At 37.1% G+C, this 17,898-nt stretch overlaps 1 protein-coding gene across 1 annotated transcript in view; it reads right to left on the reverse strand.

The window, feature by feature from the left end:
• LOC113049139 (poly [ADP-ribose] polymerase 8-like) overlaps positions 1–17,898 on the reverse strand; it is a 28,543-nt gene that overhangs the window by 3,235 nt on the left and 7,410 nt on the right. Inside the window, exons 4-21 of the mRNA XM_026211201.1 lie at positions 15,264–15,353; positions 13,841–13,911; positions 13,623–13,691; positions 10,826–10,920; positions 9,350–9,410; positions 9,150–9,240; positions 8,204–8,270; positions 7,989–8,117; positions 6,547–7,117; positions 5,719–5,772; positions 5,212–5,307; positions 5,014–5,106; positions 4,778–4,903; positions 4,606–4,671; positions 4,242–4,309; positions 3,950–3,998; positions 1,462–1,574; positions 181–253 (exon numbers count right to left, since the gene is read on the reverse strand). Of these exons, the coding sequence (XP_026066986.1) occupies positions 181–253; positions 1,462–1,574; positions 3,950–3,998; positions 4,242–4,309; positions 4,606–4,671; positions 4,778–4,903; positions 5,014–5,106; positions 5,212–5,307; positions 5,719–5,772; positions 6,547–7,117; positions 7,989–8,117; positions 8,204–8,270; positions 9,150–9,240; positions 9,350–9,410; positions 10,826–10,920; positions 13,623–13,691; positions 13,841–13,911; positions 15,264–15,353 (1,982 nt within the window). The remainder of the gene's footprint in view (positions 1–180; positions 254–1,461; positions 1,575–3,949; positions 3,999–4,241; positions 4,310–4,605; positions 4,672–4,777; positions 4,904–5,013; positions 5,107–5,211; positions 5,308–5,718; positions 5,773–6,546; positions 7,118–7,988; positions 8,118–8,203; positions 8,271–9,149; positions 9,241–9,349; positions 9,411–10,825; positions 10,921–13,622; positions 13,692–13,840; positions 13,912–15,263; positions 15,354–17,898) is intronic.

Below are 17,898 nucleotides of genomic sequence, written 5' to 3' on the forward strand. Positions count from 1 at the left end.
ATACACTATTACATCTTACTACATCAATTTCCACTATTTAAAAACCCGGCTTCATCCACACTTTCATCTCAGCTTGTTTTCTATAAAAACATTTTTGCCCTCAACCCTTTTTATGATCGGTCTCTTTAAAGAACCAGACACCGTGGGTAATGCATCTGCATCATAATTAGATGCAAGTACCTGAAGCCTCGTGTTTGATGCCACGACCAAACCATTCCTCAAAATGGAGTGCCAGTTTTCTATGTGTGATCCACTGAAAGAGAGATGGAGAAAGAGCCAGTCAGTTTGTCTTTTTAAATCTGGAAAATCAACAACCAGTGTTGTCAACTCAGCAAGAGACTTCACGCCTGTACAGCTGTAGCTTTAATTAGATTTGTGCAAAAGACAGATTGGAATTCTATGACTCCTTCAAATACAGTTGCGGAAAATCAACTGAACTAGTTGAGACAGCTGGAACTGGATTCCTTTTATTGTGACAATGAAATGTATTTCCAAATGTAGAATATTTGTGACCCTGGACCACAAAGCCAGTCTTAAGTCGCTGGGGTATATTTTTAACAATAGCCAAAAAAAATATTGTTTGGGTTAAAATGATTGATGCCTAAAATCAATAGGATATTAAGTAAAGATCATGTTCCGTGAAGATATTTTGTAAATTTCCTACTGTAACCATCAAAACCTAATTTTTGGTTAATAATATGCATTGCTAAGAACTTAATTTGGACAACTTTAAAGGTGATTTTCTCATTATTTGGATTGTTTTGCACCCTCAGATTCCAGATTTGTAAATAGTTGTACATTGGCCAAATATTGTGATATCCTAACAAAGGGAAAACTTATTTATTCAGCTTTCAAATGATTCATAAATCTCAATTTACATATATAAGTCACACTGGACTATAAGTCGCATTTATTTAGAACCAAGAACCAAGAAAAAACATTACCTACACCCACGAGAGGGCGCTCTATGCTTTCTTTGGTAGACTACAGGAGCACTGAGCATCATAGAGCGCCCTCTCGCGGCTGTAGACGGTAATGTTTTCTCTTCATGTCAAATTAATTTTTATAAATAAGTCCCACCTGACTATAAGTCGATGGACCAGCCAAACTATGAAAAAAAGTGTGACATAGTCCGGAAAATACAGTAATCACAAAGCCATAAAACATTTGAAGTAAGAAATTATTGCTTTTATGTTATGCCTTGCAGTGCTAACCAGGCTTGTGGCATCTACATCATTTGTTCAACAAACCCACAGACCATTCACAGACGTCCTGATTCACATTACACACAAAACTGCCAATAGCTTGCCAACAATGGCAAGAATAGAAAGATACTATAATATACTTAGGGACCAGATAAAACACATTTTCCTTGTCATGAATCATGAGTTTGTAATGATGTGGGTCAGATTTGAAGATTCTTAGGTAAATTGTGTATTGGGTGTTTAAAATGGAACTCACTGGAAAGCAAAGGTACTCCCAAAGAGGCCTTTGGCAGCTCTGAAGTTGGATTCTTTGGCTGGCGGACTGCTGAGCAAAAGGAACTGATGGAGTGTGTGCATGAACTTCAGTTGCTGTTGTGAGAAAAACAAGATGTAAGAGCATACACTTGAGACGTTGAGCCTTAATCATTTTCTCTGCTTGAGACTTAGATATCGAAAAAAGTTCCTCTGAATTTAAAACTTTTCAGGAATACAGAAGAACTGAAAGATAGTTTCTAAAGGAGTCATGGTTCTCTCTTAGGGAGGTGATGCGAGTTAGTCTAACCTAGGGATGGGTAAACTTCCCAAAAAGATAATATCACACAAAACCACGATCTACCAATTTTGAGATGTACTAATGAGAATATCCAGACTGGAACAAGCCAATGGCTTATATCAGTGGTTCCCAACCTTTTTCAACTCGCGGCCCACACAACCAAACACATATGTTTGCGCGGCCCACTTCAAAAAAATTAACTGACACTGCTATTGTTGGGTTAATAACTTAGTACTCAGAAGCTAGATTTTAAACTATATTTATTGAATAAACTAGGGCTGTGCGATATGGAAAAAAAAAAAAAAACTATCGCGATTTTTTTTATCAATTTTTCAATTGTGCTTTTACAGTCATAAATGCATTCAGGATTAATTTGAAACCTATTTCCAAAAGAAAACCAATCAGAGCTTTATCAAAAAGTTGTAACATCTCTAGAACAGACATAAGTCAAAATTATCACTATAGTGAAGATGTAAAAAAATGTATAGACTTGTGGCAAAAAAAATAAATAAAAAAAAATCCTGTATACAGGGAGTTTTTTTTCCTTTTTTGCCATGCATTGTTCATAGAGCTCATTAATTGTAGCGGTGCCTCAGGTGTTTGCAGTGTGTATACAGTATGTATATGCGGTCAGCAGTGAGAGCGCATAAATATAACGCGAAAGCACATTAAAATAATGCACGAGTGCGAATCTCTCTGTTCGCAGCAGATTTCCTTTGCTCTGTCACAAAACCGGTCGTGCTTGCTCAGATACACGCTGCTTTGCGAGGAGAGAGTGTGCACACTTAAAACGTGTCTCCTCTCACTTAAACTGCATCCTGTTCACTAACAAATTCACTCTATGCTCATGTGTTAGACATGAATTATTTTCGCACGTTTTTATTTCTAGCCTTTTACCGCAGTGAGAACGCTCTGATCCGTCAACATTGGCTCAGAAAAAAGGCGCATCACAGACAGTGTGTGAACCTGGAGTTAGGCATATGCGCACGCTCAAATCGTGATTTTAGGACGTTTTCTTTTAATCGCACAGCCCTAGAATGGACTGGAAATGAACAGAAAATAATTGGCGGCCCACCTGCAATACCAACCACAGGTTGAAAACCACTGGCTTATATGTTTTAACAACACAGTATTGCATTAAACAAACAAAATGGAAAACAAATCCTACTTTAAAACACTGTATCACTTGCTATGTTTCCATCCAGATTTTTTTTTTTTTTGCACATTTTGGAATATCGCAATTAATAAAAAAAGCAAGATAAAAATGCCAAGATGTGCATAAATTCAAAAAATGTGCATAAAAACGTGCACATTTGAGAAGGATTAATTTTTTTCCAATAAGAAAAATGTGCATAAACAACGACAGAAACACATTTACCAAATAAATTCCTCTGTGCGCATTGAAAAAGTCATGAGCTATGAGATGGGATAACTTGACTAGCAGCAGACCAATCTCGTTCACAGCATCTATATGTTGTTATGGTCATTCTGAAATGCCTGAGCAAAGTCCGTTGTTTAGATGGAAACATAGATACTGTATGGAACAAATATACACTGATTCATATTAAAATCATACAGTGATCTAGTTAAGAGCAGTGAGTGATTTTCTGTTTTTTGTTCTTTGATGAACATTTATGACACAGACAGAAGAAGGTTTATTAGGATGTCTCTTTAAGGTCGAATGTACAGATCTAAGGAACAGGTTGTTTCCCAGTCAGTGTGCTTTTAATAACACTTTTTAAAATAAAGCATGTCCCACAGTAGACTGCATTTTATGACAGTTAGATTACATAATTGGACTTATTTGAAAGTTGAAAAACCTGATACTAAAATTTGATTTATTTCACTACTAATGCTAGCTTACTTAAAGGTTTTTATTTATTTATTTATTTATTTATTTATATGTCAGCACGCATAAAAAACATGATAAAGACGTGTGATATAATTTGACCAGCCACAGTCATCTACTAGTAGGCAGTCATTGCTGTAGTTTTAACATTATTATAGGGACATGACAGATCACGATCTCTACGGTTTCCTTGAAAAGTTGATCATAGACGTCTTCAAGTTGAGCACCCAAAGTCTAACCCTGATCATCTTAACCTAGATCCCAGAAATGTGCATAAATTTGACAGCAGAAATATTCAAGGACATCATTACAAATGCTTAATAAAATAAATACAAGACTTACTCTAGTAACAGGAAGCTTCACTATGTGTGATCTGTTACTGGAAATCACCCTGTAAAGAAAATGGATTTATCAAATCACGTCATATTCCCCATTAGGTTTGAAACCCTCTACTGCAGGACTATAGACGTATTTCAATAAATGAGTAATAGCTCATCACATGATCATATAGATGGATGTACACACTCTCCAAGACAATGTAATCGGAGCTGTTGGGAGAGCTCACCATCACATTTACACATCGTTAAAATGCAGGAGTGGAGTAGATAATGACTGAAATGTCATTCGGTCATACCACTGCAGCAGTGGGTGAGCCAGGGGATCATGCTTGTCCATTTGTTTCTTTATCTCCAGGTATGGAGCCTGTGCAGAAGACATGTCAACGGTCAACATTTTATTCCATTATATGTTATAGCAATCGTAACAATTGGAGTAAGATTGTAAACAATTATACTTTTATATATGATTCATTTATGAAATATTACATTAGATTAAATAGTTAAGTAAATTATTCTAAAAATACCTTTCTAAATCATTTACATCATATTTTTATTTGATTAAACCCACTCTATTTTAATTGAATGATGGCCTTCAAAACAATGCAACAATCAGAGAAGAAAAAAGAAAAAACATGCTCTTGTGAAAATTCTACTTGATACCTGGGTCATTTCTCTGATTGATGCGATACTGTCAAGTGCTCTCATCACTCGGTCATAGTCCTTTTTCTGAAGAAGAATTCAAACAATCAATGTAACATTCCTTTCTGAATAGCAGGATTACATTAGAGAGACGGATCAAGCTAAAGTTAAATGCTCTAAGTGTTTTAAGTACCCTGGGGTTGAAGGCAAGCGCTTGTGAGTCATTGGGATCCACCACAGAGGGATATGGCTCAAAAATGACAACTTTCCTTGGAGATTCCAGTGCAGATCGGCACATGGAGACCAGTAGATCTACTACCTGTAATCACAAACAGAAATCATAAGCCATTTGGTTAGAAACATCGTTGCAGATTGACTATATGAGTGCTCACAGTCCACAATGTCTATTTTGGTTGTATGTTTGTGTACCTGAGCACCAGTGGCTATCTCATCAGCAGCCTCATTCATGACCCCTAACGTCTGGAAGGCGAATACACATAACTCTCTCTCACACACTGTGGGCTGTAGGACACACATAAATGAGATCATTAGAAGCAATCCAGAATTAATCCAAAGAATTCACATCATCTATCAATCCAAGATTACTAGTAGAGCAAACAGACTCACTCTTAGCATTGGTCCATTTTGGAACACATGAGGTTCATCGCAGACCACACAGAACTCATTCAGTACAGGGATACGCTGCTCGGCATACTCCATAGTCTGCAATTATACATCAGGTTAACACATACAGGATCAGTTCAGTAACATTTCTCCCCTCTATAATACTAATACAACATCAGCAGCTGCCAGAAGAGCGCCACCAAATCCTTAATACAGATTGCAGATTGACAGTCCACTGAAAAATACTATATTTTCATCATGTTGGAAACAATTGAAAGGAATGTTTCCTGAAATGTTTCTTGCACATTCAGTTTTGGTCATAAGAATACTAATGACTGGAGAATGTCAACTACTGCAAACAATCACATGCCCTCAAGCTCAGTTTGCTTCAGGAAAGGATTTAGAATGTATTTGCAAGTAAAAGAGTTGTATTAATCAGACCTCAAATCCTGCTTGAATAATGAATTAAGGCAAAGGGGGAAGTGTAGTTTTTTTTTTTTTTTTTTTTACCTGAACAAGGAAACCTCTGTCTCTGACTGGAATGGATTTGGCTCCGTTGTTTGGCTACTCGAGAAAACAGAAAAAAAAAAAAAAAGTTTGAACTCTAACCTATACATTCCAAACCAAATTCACAAGCCAAGTACACAAAGTTGTTTTCAATGCCTCAAGCCAAAAATTTAACTCATGGGGAAAGAAAAAAACTACTGAATCTCTCTCTCTTTTAAAAAAAAACAAATCGCCTTGTCCTCAACTTGTTATACTCTCTCAGCCTGGTTATACAAATTAACTGTGAAATTGTTTACTTTTATTTTTGCAGTAAATAAATTCTTAGAAAGGGCACCTATTAGCAAAATTCACTTTTATGTTCACATGTTGTTTTGAACATAAACGTGTTGGCAGTGTGTGTACACAACCACCCTATAATGATAAAACTTCTATTTATTATCTATTTATTAATCCCCATAAATCATAAGCAGTGTCACAGATCCAGCTGTTCACAGAATGTGTGCGCACAGTACCATATATTATAAGTTTAAACTATATCAGGCTTTAAAACGCACGACTTCAGCACGATGGACATAATACCAAACAGATATTCTGATACAGAAGCTGTAAAAGGCACTGGAAAGGTGGGCTGGAAGTAGCAGCTCATTTGCATGTAAAGATACATGCACGAAAACAGCATGTTTCTGCTTCCACTCAAAATAGGCATTTTTAAAATGATATAATAAATGATCTATTTTTAGCTGAATCTTCAGACACATTCTGGGGACACCTGAGACTACAAATTATTTTCATTCAACAAAATCCCAAGCAGCCTCTGGGAAACATCCTTACCTGAGGTGTGGAAGAGAGTGATGGGGCCAGGATGCCAATTAGCCCTGAGGTAAGGGAAAGGCGTCTGCTCTCAGTGACAGGCTCTTTAAAGATGTCGTTTTTACCCATCTTGGTGCTGCTGGAGTAGGACCTGCTGAGCAGACGGTGGTGGTGCTTCAGGCCATCCAGCTCTTCAGTCCGCACGCTGCCCGAGCAGGAGCGGCCCAAGAGCCGGTGGGGCTTCAAAGTACCGCCATCGCTACTGCCAGCAGCGTGTTCATAACGAGGCTCTGCCGCGCTCGACCGATGAGGCCGCAGCGGCGGGCAGTCCTCCGGTTTAACAGCGGTCGAGCAGGGCCTCGACAGCAGCCGGTGGGGTTGCTTGAGGGGCTGATGTTGCTCCATCCGCGGGTCACTGGAGAGGGAATGGCCCAGGAGCTTGTGCGACTTGCCGACGCAGCCGTCCATTTCTGGCTTCACCGTGCTGGAGCATGTTCGCCGTAACAGACGGTGGGATTTCGACATGCCATCCTGCTCTGGTTTGAGCTTCTTTTTGCTCTTCACACAGCCAGGAGGAGGGTAGCTGGGGGATCTGAGTTTGCACAAGCACAGCACATTAATCAAACAACATGAATTAAGGAACACAGAAATATGTTGTGCAATTATGCTTGTGCAAATCCTGCACATTTCAGAATGCTTAATTGGCGGATTCACACCATTTCATTTTTCATGTTGAGGTCTGCATAGTTTGCAGTAGAAATGCATATTTTTTGCACTAACGAATTACAGTAAGTTGTGCCAGAGTTAATGAGATACAAAGCATTAAGCATTGTTGATACATTTTTTTCTGCATCTTAAATTTCATTTCTGGATCATTTTATTATACATTTAAAAAGAACACACAGGTAAGACATTCAGGTAAGATTTCCTCTTTATGGTTTTAAAATTATAACCAAATTTACTCCTGTATTGTATTCTGATTGATAGACAAATTTACACCAGTAAAACAGAGGACAGAAAACATATAGATTATAGGTATAGGTTATTCTCTATAGATGGTTATTCAAAAGAAGCCTTATATTGGCATTAGAATTAATTTTTGCAAATTTCATAATTGTAGAAACCCAGCCAAACAGATGAACCACAGAAGAGCACACAAGCAAGTTTAAGAGTAAGGTTATGACTGGTTAAAACTTAATCAGAAAATAATGATTCAATGTTTGAAAAACTGTTATGTAATAGCATGCACAAAGCAATAAAAACAGTAAAAACAGAAGAAAAAAAATCTATAAAGAGTTGAAGAGTTTTAATGTGTGTTTTTAGTTAAATGTTACCATTCAAATTGGTGAAAATTTCTTTGGTCCTGGGTATAAAGAGCTACAAAGGAGGATATAAAACTCAGGACTATGCTGTAGGAAGTAAACTGTCCAGTATTGGTGTAGTGGAGTGGTTTTTTTTCTTACCTGCGTAGAGTTGAAAAAATGTGCAGGGGAGACTTCACCTTCCTCTCATTTTGCTTTTTACTGTGTGGGCTGATGAGTTTATCTTTGCTCTGACACTTCCACTGCTGTGTGACAAAGGTTTGCATTACCCTGCCAAGAAACGACACACTCATGAGGTTTAATGACACTAGAAAACCCTATATAAGGCTAGAAAACAATTTCCAGTAGTTTCCTACTTTTTCAACTGATGTCCAAGTCCAAATCTGTCTTTTGAAGACACTTGGAACACATCAACAGTGGGAACTGGAAACGGGACATGACATTTTCCATGAGAAAGGTATTGCAAAGAAGCAATAATGAAACCATTTGCTACAGACGTTTGATTTGGCCATCAAAGTGTATCAGAGGTGTTTAAAACACTAGAACAGAAGGTCACTCTGAAAGGAGCCACTTATGATGAGCAATATCTTGAAAAGGGAACAAGATCCGGGATTATGGACATGTCCAAGTAACTTATCTCTTTCTCCTGCAATCTAAACTGAAGTGGTCATGTTCTTGAAGCAAGTAATTCTAAGCAAATCTACAATCAACAGAGGGAGCTCAGTGCAAGGACACCAAGACAACTCTCACTGAGAAAACAACTCATACTGTATTTATGCAAAAAGAGCACAAAATAAAAACATCTAACAAGGCAAATTGGCCAAACGAGTCTAATATCGTGACAAGAAAATGATTTGCAGGTTTGTCTTAAAGATTTCTTAACTGTTTTATAGATTTAACAAACTTGTATGTAGCCCTGGCTGGGAATCATGGCAATAGACTGAAGTTTTGACAGGAATGAAAATAAAGCTGTGAGGCATAGATTTACAATGCGCTCAATGGACCGTACTCTTGTTTAACAACAAAATCTTTACAAAAGACTTTTTAGTAGACAAAACCTCCATGAAAGGGTTTTGAAAAATGTGAGTTGTGAAAACTACACGATTTAGGATCATTATACAGTGTGTGCCATTGTAAAGACTGCAAGTCTATTCCTTACAGCCTTGTTTTCATCCATGTTCAGTTCAATATGGTGTCCAATCTGACTAAGGGCAAGAGATGTTTATAAGATTGATATTCTATAACGGAACATTAGTTTGTATGTGTGAGAGAGAAAGAAAACAAGAGAGAGAGAGAACTAACCTGGTCCATTCAGATACTGTGTGAGGGAGCAGTGAAGCCGCACAATAACAGGTTCACTCCGGATCACATCCCAGGCAAGTGCAATCTCCTCCTATAAACAAAAACAATTTCAGTTTCTCACACTTGCACACACAAAACTAAAAAATAATAATTGGGCATCATCATTTATCTTTAATAAGACGCTGAACAATAACACTTACATCTAGGAAAGTGACATCAATGTGTAGGTCGATGTCCACATCATCAATTGCACCATATTCCCTGTATTTTGGAGCAAAAAATAAAAAAATAAATCCTGCTCGTGTGATTATTCTTTATTCACAGTAGCTTTTAAAATACACACTCATTAAGACTAGAAAATTGCTAGAATATATTACTAAGAATATGTTGTTGACAGTCAAGCAAAAAGCTTTTAGGATTCGAAGGGGAATTCACAACAAATTTAGACGATGAAGCAGTTCACTTTGTTTATACAGCCGGCTTACAAAACATTCTCTTTTAAAGTTAACATGAATAGTCATTTTCACCCCATTTTAAATAGGTTGCAAGGAAAAAAAGGAAAAATAAGACTGAATGCAAATTTGCTAACAAAATATCAATATTTGGCTACTGGTTAACGTGTGGCCCTAAATGACCAGGAAGGAAGCCCAGGAAGGATGCAGTCTGATGCTCCAGCTCTGTTGCTGTGCTTTACTTAAAGCATTTATTTCTCATAAAACCATTGTGATGAGTTTGTTGTGTTGCTCTGGGCTAACTGTTACCATGGTTACTCCTCACTCCCAAATGCAGTCTCTGTGTCTCAAAAGCAAAAGGTTTGAGGAAATAATAATCCCCTTTGATCTGTCAAGAGGAAACAGCTTACATACAGCCAAAAAAAAAACACATTCAGACACATGTAAACACACAAAATTACGTATTTACTATGGTAAAAGAAAATCAGAGTAACTTCAAGGATTCATTAAAGATGTGTTATGCTGTTTACCAAAAACGCTGTGCAATGACCTAAAAGCAGTTTTGCCTTTTCATTAAAATCCAGTTCAATAAATAGGCAAAAACCACTTAGTGGAATCAAATTATTAAAGGGAGCCTCAGTGACCCCTCTCATAGAGACTTCAGCAAAACCATCCCAGGTCATTTTTCAAGCAGAACGCTGAATAAATACTCAAAATAGTTTTCTATCGATGAGTCAGAGCAAACGAATCGCACGGATCACACACTAGACCGACTATAAAACACACTTCTGCTGCTATGAATAGCCTTTTATGCTGTTCTTTCATTTGACTGTCTGATGTTATCAAAAGCAGCTTGACAAGATAAACTTTCAAGGACAAAGCTTTTAATAGCCGTCGTCTCATGAAACCGCATTCAGATTGGCAGATTTTGAGTGAATCACGTTCTTATTGACATGTTCTATTCATCTGTGAATGTCCTCGAGTGGGTTAACAGTTCCAGGACACTAAAGATTGGGTTGTTTCCCATAAAACACTTCTCTGGTGGTGGGGGATTTCAGAAGGAAGTCACAATTTCAAGACTATTTTTCCTGAGCTAATGAAATGTTTGCACTTTTATCATTGAATGATTTTCATTTTGTGTGAAGAAAAAAAAAACAGTTTCATTTGAAAAAGTTTCAAACTATTCTCACATCAAAACGTCAAGAAGAATGAATGGTCAGATACCTGAGAGATACTGCATGATGGCCATATAAGTCCCTCACGGCTGCCAAATCAGCCTCCAGCTGGGGGTGTTTGTGAAGCTCTCCATCATAATTTACCTGCCCGCATAAATACACAGCTCGAAAGGTTGATAAACAGGAGCATCAGTAAAAAAAAAACAAAACAAGAAACACACGGACAGCTGTTCAACCACTTCTCCACTCATGACTGTTTCTACCTTGAGTCTTCAGAGGTGCATTTTTACTGGCTACATAATGAGCTTTCAATCCAGAGCACTTTAAACACGCTTCCAGACATTAATCATGTTCATTTTAACCTGATGTCTCTCCACTCTTTTAACAATTCATACACTTTCAGGGCTTGACAATAAGGACTGCCCAATGACCCGTGGTCAGTGTTAAAGACGCTCACGACAGACTACATTTGTCACTGGCCCAATCAGGTCAATGATGCGGCATCACAAAAGTTGATCATTTGCACATGTTTTTAATCATTCCCAATTGACACAATTTCAAAGGACAACTGGAATGTTGCACTGTTTTGTTTTTGGTTTGTTTGGGTTTTTTGGGGGGTATGCCAGTATCCTCGAATGCACAGTTGGTTGTCTTAAGTAAAGCCAACAGCCAAAAATAAATTGGATGTAAATCGTATTGAGTCTGTGCCTTATTGACAGCCTAACCTACTGCTGTCTCTATCATTGATGTCAATCAAACAACAACAGACAGAAATGCAAATCACTACTCTTAAGTGAATAACTTTTGTAGCTTTAACTAGGATAAATCTGTTTAATTTATTAATGAAGACTATACAATGTTATTTCACATCTGATTATTTAATTTATGTACTTGAATACTACTGTTAGACCTACCTGAAAACATGTTTAAGCACTGTTTAATTTGTATTTTTGTTTTATTACATTTGTTTGCTTTGTTGCTTCTAATTGGTTCATTTGTTTGTAATGACTGTTCACTGGTCTTTAATGTTGGAATTTCAAATGTTGAATTTTTTTATTAATTAGAATACAAGGTCAGATGAGTCTAAGTATTTTATTGTTTCAAAAAAAAAATTGGCAGGGCAAGTAATAACTTGAACCACCACTCCAAAAGGGCCACTCCTTAGTGTTAAGCCCTGACTTTAGATTACTCCATTATAAGATCAGTCAGACTGTGTCCAAAACAAACTGTCTGGCTTTCTTGTGAAAGTTAATTTGCCATACCAGCATCTTCAGACTATTTGATTTTATCATTGAATGATTTTGTTTTCTTTGATCCTTTGATTCTACTGCTGAGCTGAGCTGATTAAAAGACACCGAGATGTTGTGTTTTAGAAGGATGCAGTGACTATATTTCTCAAGAGATCCAAGAGTAATCATAATACTCCTACAAATCTAGTCAGTAATAATTGCTGCAAGAAATTAGTAGGAAAGTTTAATTTGAACAGGCAAAATATGAATCACAGATTTTGAATAAATGTCCTTAATTAATACGGAGTAAGTGAAGTGTTTTTTCATTTGTTTTATTTAAACATTGAACTGTTTGTGTGAGCCTCTAGCCTTGCCCCTCACAGCAACACTTGAGCATTAGTTCAGGACAGGAATATCTGTTTGAAAGAATGATAATGTGCAATTATTTATACTTAATAAGTCATTCCTTTGGTGACACTAGTGTAATGGAAGTTACAAAGTGTTTCTTAATATAGCCTATTACAGAACGTACAATGATCACGCTTTCGTCAATGTAAACGATGGATGTAGTTTGGTCTTTTCAGATATTCAGTACAACAGAGATCAAGAAAATTCGCCATCTGTTCTGAAGTTCAGAGAGAATCTGCCAGCATGTGACATGGAAGTGTCTCCCGAAGGCTTTGAGACCATCAAAACAGCAAAGGATTGCAAAACTGTCACATTACAGTCAGCAAGAGCCAGTGAGCATTCACAGCATGGCACAGGCATTAGGGTATGAATCTCCATTGCCTTTGGACTGGTCCTCACAGAGCACACAAAGCTTGCTCACTCGCTCACTCACTCACTCACTCCAGCTTTATGGATTTGCTCCAGTGGATGGTCACCTGATTAATTTAAGCACAATCCATGTGTGCAAACATTCATTTTCAGGATGGAAACTTTCTCAGAAAAGTGAGGGACTAATCATTAAAAGTTAAGAGAGTTATAAAGTTCTTTTATACGAGCTGCAAACTGCTTTAAGTATTTTTACCATGAAATGAAAAGTCTGAAGCCCCAGGTGGTGTGGGTTTGAAGCTGGTTTTCTACCTGTAATACCTTAGGAAGTTTAGTTGCAGTGATCATGTGAGTCAGGACCTTGTTTAGCAAACTCCAACTCTGAAACTTTCATTATTTGTCACATTTGCACATGCTTCTAAATTTCACTCTGCACCAATAAGTGTCATAACATAGCCATTTAGTATTATTGTTCATTCTCATTTTTGTGAGAGAATTCAATAAGAATTATTTTTTTCTGTTTCAGGCGCACTACAAAAATAGTAGTATCAATTTTACACATCTTTGCTGAATAAAAGTATTTTTTTTTTTAAATCCTCCACAACTTTGTACTGTAATATATAAAGAAGGCATGTTTGCACTGACATTTTTGACAACAATTTAACTGGAATACTCACAGCTCAGTTATCCATTTCAACACATTTAGGCAATTGCTCAATTAATAAAGATTGTACGTGGTTAGTCAATAAGACTGCACAGATTCCACAGACTGAAATGTTTTGTAAATAAATAGTGGAGTGGAGATATAATAATATAGCAGTGTAATGACCCAGATGAACTTACCTGTCCCACATAGTAGAACTCCTCTGAATCATTGTCACCCTCTGAATCCTCCTCTATAGCATAATGGCACTGTAGAGGTTTCAAAATCAAGGCAGAACTTTAGTCACAGTAAAAAGTTATTCATTGCCATACCTGATGTTTGTAAAAATAAAAATAAAAATACATTTTATGATAAAGGCAAAAAAACAATTGTCATAAAAAAAAGTCAAATTTCTTACCACGTTTTTGTCGGTTTGAAGTTTTGATCTAATAGACAGACAGCTGGTGGCATCGTTATTTATGCGTATTTCTAAAGACAAAGTAGAGTGAAAGCACAGATGTGTGTGGCTGACATGATATTGTGAACTGAGAATTTCAGATTTAGATCATAACTGGCATAACTCCTGTAACTCGCCACTAACCATTGTTTTTTGTTGGCGTGTATGGTGACAGCAATACAACTGTTTCAACTGAAACACTGCAGATCTTACTACAAGATTCATTACTCATAACTCCACTACAATCCTAAACTACAAAACCTACAATAACTGCTCAGAATTCCAAATCTGGAAAATCTGGTATAACACACTGCCACATTAAAGCGGTGAGATAACAGTGAGGTCTTGACCAAAGAAGTTGTACTTGCATTTCTCAGAACCTTAAAATAGATTGTTTATGCAGAGAAAAAAAAATGTACAACTGAAAAAGTGTGCACATCCGAGATCCATCAGCAGTATGTACTGTACACAGGATCATTCGTTGTAATTTAATCTGCCGGAAGATGTCACTGCTTTTGTATTAAATGTGTGGACTGGAAAAATATTAGGTGTGCATGACAACTGACAAGCATCTATTAAGCATTTAACTAACTGCTGGGGGAAATTAGTGAAGATCTCTTCTGTTTTTGCCACTTTGTTTTGGCACATATGTCTTGGTCGATTCTAAAAAAGGAACAGAAGAAATGCAGTATGATTCCAGGATAATTTATTTCCAGGATTACTGCCAGTGGAAAGAGCTCCAAAACAGCGAAAGACTGGCTAACACTATTCTGCAATAATAGGATCTTAAGATAATTTTTATCCTACACAAACAAAGTACTAAAATTTAATTTTGGCATACGTTATAATTTGACAGTCTGGGGACAATCAGATTTTTTTCTGATTTTATTCAGCAATGAAGAATTATTATATTAAAATAAGACATATTAAAATATAAAACAGATGTTAAGTAAATTAGAAAACAAATTTTCAATATTTAATTTTATTTAATAACATTTTACTGTACTTTGATGAAATAAATGTATCCGGCGTGAGCAAAATAAACATTTTCAGAAAAAATTACGTTAACAACAAACTTTAAAAAGGTAGTGTTTGTTTACCTATATCATGGTTATATTTGAGTATAATCTAAATGCTGTATTTACGTGAACATGTTATTCATTCAGGACCATGTGCTTCTACCACAGTACTTACTTTACTGACCATCATAAAAAGTAAACAAAAAAAATCTGAAAAAGTATTGTTCAACTGTTGAGCTAATTCAATGAAATTTGATTGTTAAGTGTTGGCATCATGGTAGGGTTGGAGCAAAAATATTCAGCTGACAGGGCCTTGACCAAATTTTAAAATGACTGAAATACTCCTGGATCGTAAGGATTCTTACCTGTTGCAATTCTGTGGAAGATCACTGGTATTGGATCCCTGGTGACTAACACTTCATCATTGTTTTCAGAGTTAGACACATATGTGTTATCTGAAAAGACAAAGACAAGCAGGTGCTATTACAACACCTAAAAAAAGTAAACCTGAAGAAGATATAATAGTGTAATCAAGCCTGCCAATAGGGGTGGTTAATCTGTCTGATTTCCCGATTCGATTCGATTACGATTATTGAAGTCCCGATTCGATTACAGTCGATTTTCGATTATTAACGATTCTCGATTAACGATTATTGATTTTCCATTTCACAACAGTAAGTAGTAAACAAACTGTGTAAATCATTACTAATAAATGGTAGAAACAAACCGAATGCATGTAGCGGTTGGGATTTTCAGTTTACTACATGCAGCAGGCACTCTGATTGCATGTATGGGGCACATATATATTATTCATATGACACACAAACACAAGTAGACAAGACCTTTTTAGTTCAAAATCTATGCCCCGTGTCACATCGCCTCTGCTTCTGCTATGAGCATCGCGGCCAGATCTGCCTCGCGCACGCGCCGAGTGTGCACAGCTCGAACTACTGTCAGGGTCATTGCGACTCCCCACCTTGCCTCCTAACTGTCCTATGAATACTTCGACCTCGTCTAACATATCCAGAGGCATTAGACAAAGTCTCCACTACAATACTGTCACCGTGATTGCGGAGAGGTGCGGTCAGAAGACAAATATACATGTCTAGCGCGGTAAAAATCTCCCGCTTGGTCCCCGCAACACTAACACGCCTGCTAATTTCGCAATGAACACTCCGACCCTTGCAAACATTGTTCACACCTCTGACATTTGGCAAAGGACCATTTACATTGGGCAAAGGATTCACCGTTTGTGCTTGGTGTACTTTCACTTTCAATATCACCGTCATCTTCTGGATACAGATATTCCCCTTCAGAATCAGTGTCCGCGAATAGAAGTCCCAACACTTCATTGCGGGTTTATTGAAGCTTTATTGATGCCATTAGATAATAATAAAAATAATAATGATAATAATAATAATCTAATGCCAATACTCGCTGACGTTGACAACATTGGTCAGATAAAATGGCTCACTCTCACACTAGCTCCGCTTTTTTTTCGCACTGATTCAATGCGCTCTCGAATATTTTGTTAAGGAGCATTACGTTATTTTGAGTCAGAGATTAAGTATTACATGTCTGCTATCTGGTGCAGGGGAGGTCGCGAGAAATTTGACACCCTATTTGACAAAATCGTCCGTTTTATTCAGTGCCGCATCTTGTCGAGTAAACTCGACCATGGCGCCAAGAGGGTTAGAGCTCCTGCCATGAAAACCAAAATAAATCCACACGCTTGCTTTGAGGCCAGATGGAGCTGGGTGGTTCGGCTGGTTGCTCGCTCCTGGTTTTTCCATTTTACACACCTGTTCTGGCTGCTTGCCAACTGGAACTGGGCGCGTTCGTGACGTTCAACTCCCGGTATAATTTTTTTTACAAAATAAAATAATGCAAAAAAAATAAAAAATAAAAAATAATCGATTTTTGAAAATGTAATAATCGATTCATACTCGTCCATAACATACTCGCGATTAATCAATAATCGATTTTTTTCACCACCCCTACCTGCCAAGCCTAGTATTAACCAAAACCCATGACTTGCAACTTATACACAATAAATAGAAACACAAATGAGAGTGAAAAGAGATTTGCACTAATTCTACAATTTCTGGACAATCCACTATTTTCAGGTTAACACATCCCATGGCATTCTTTGGCAATGTTGTCTAAATCTTTGCCAAGCAAATTCCTCATCCTTATGCAAAGCTGACTGTCTGCCACTATGCTGTGATTCAGGCTACACTACGTCCTGCAGAAAGGAGGTCTGCATCTTCTAGATTTAGATTTAAGGGACAACTCTTGGGTGATGAATCAAAGCATTAAAGCAAATTTTAGGCTTAGAGCAACACCACAGCTTCACAACAAAATGCAATTTTAATGTGTCTATGTTTTGAGGGGAATAAATGATGAACTTCTGTGTACTATTTAAAAAAAATCTTATTAAGCAAAGACAAACTGAGTGCACTGGGCAACTGAAGAGCAAAAATCCAGCGTCATCACTATACCCATAAAACCCACTGAGCTTCAATATTGTGTTGTCATTTAATGTACCAAAAGAGAGTTAAAACAAACACTGTCACTCACTTTAATGTATTGTGCCTTTATAATTACGTCACAGAAAAGATACAATTGGAAGATTTAAGAGTATGAATCAACTGTTTTACAGCTGAGAATGATGCAGCTTAGCCATATTAGTACTGGTTTATAAGCATCAGCTGTCACTTTACACTGTAGACCCTGCAGCATTTTTCCTATCAGGTCAGGTACGTAAATATGAAATAAATTACATTATGAACTATATTTTAATAAAAAACTGGACACCCACAGAGCTAACACTGTGTGTACTTGGCAGGGTATTGTTATGCATTTGCTTATGTGTTCTGAATGGTTTTTAAAACATCTCTATGTGGATGCTACTACAGTGTTCTGAATGGTTCCTCCCTAGTCCATATAAAATCCTCCCTCTATATGATATTCTAGTCCCAAGATATGGCCTGTGTTCTG

The sequence above is a fragment of the Carassius auratus genome, chromosome 30 (genome assembly GCF_003368295.1).
Source record: "Carassius auratus strain Wakin chromosome 30, ASM336829v1, whole genome shotgun sequence".
NCBI lineage: Eukaryota > Metazoa > Chordata > Actinopteri > Cypriniformes > Cyprinidae > Carassius > Carassius auratus.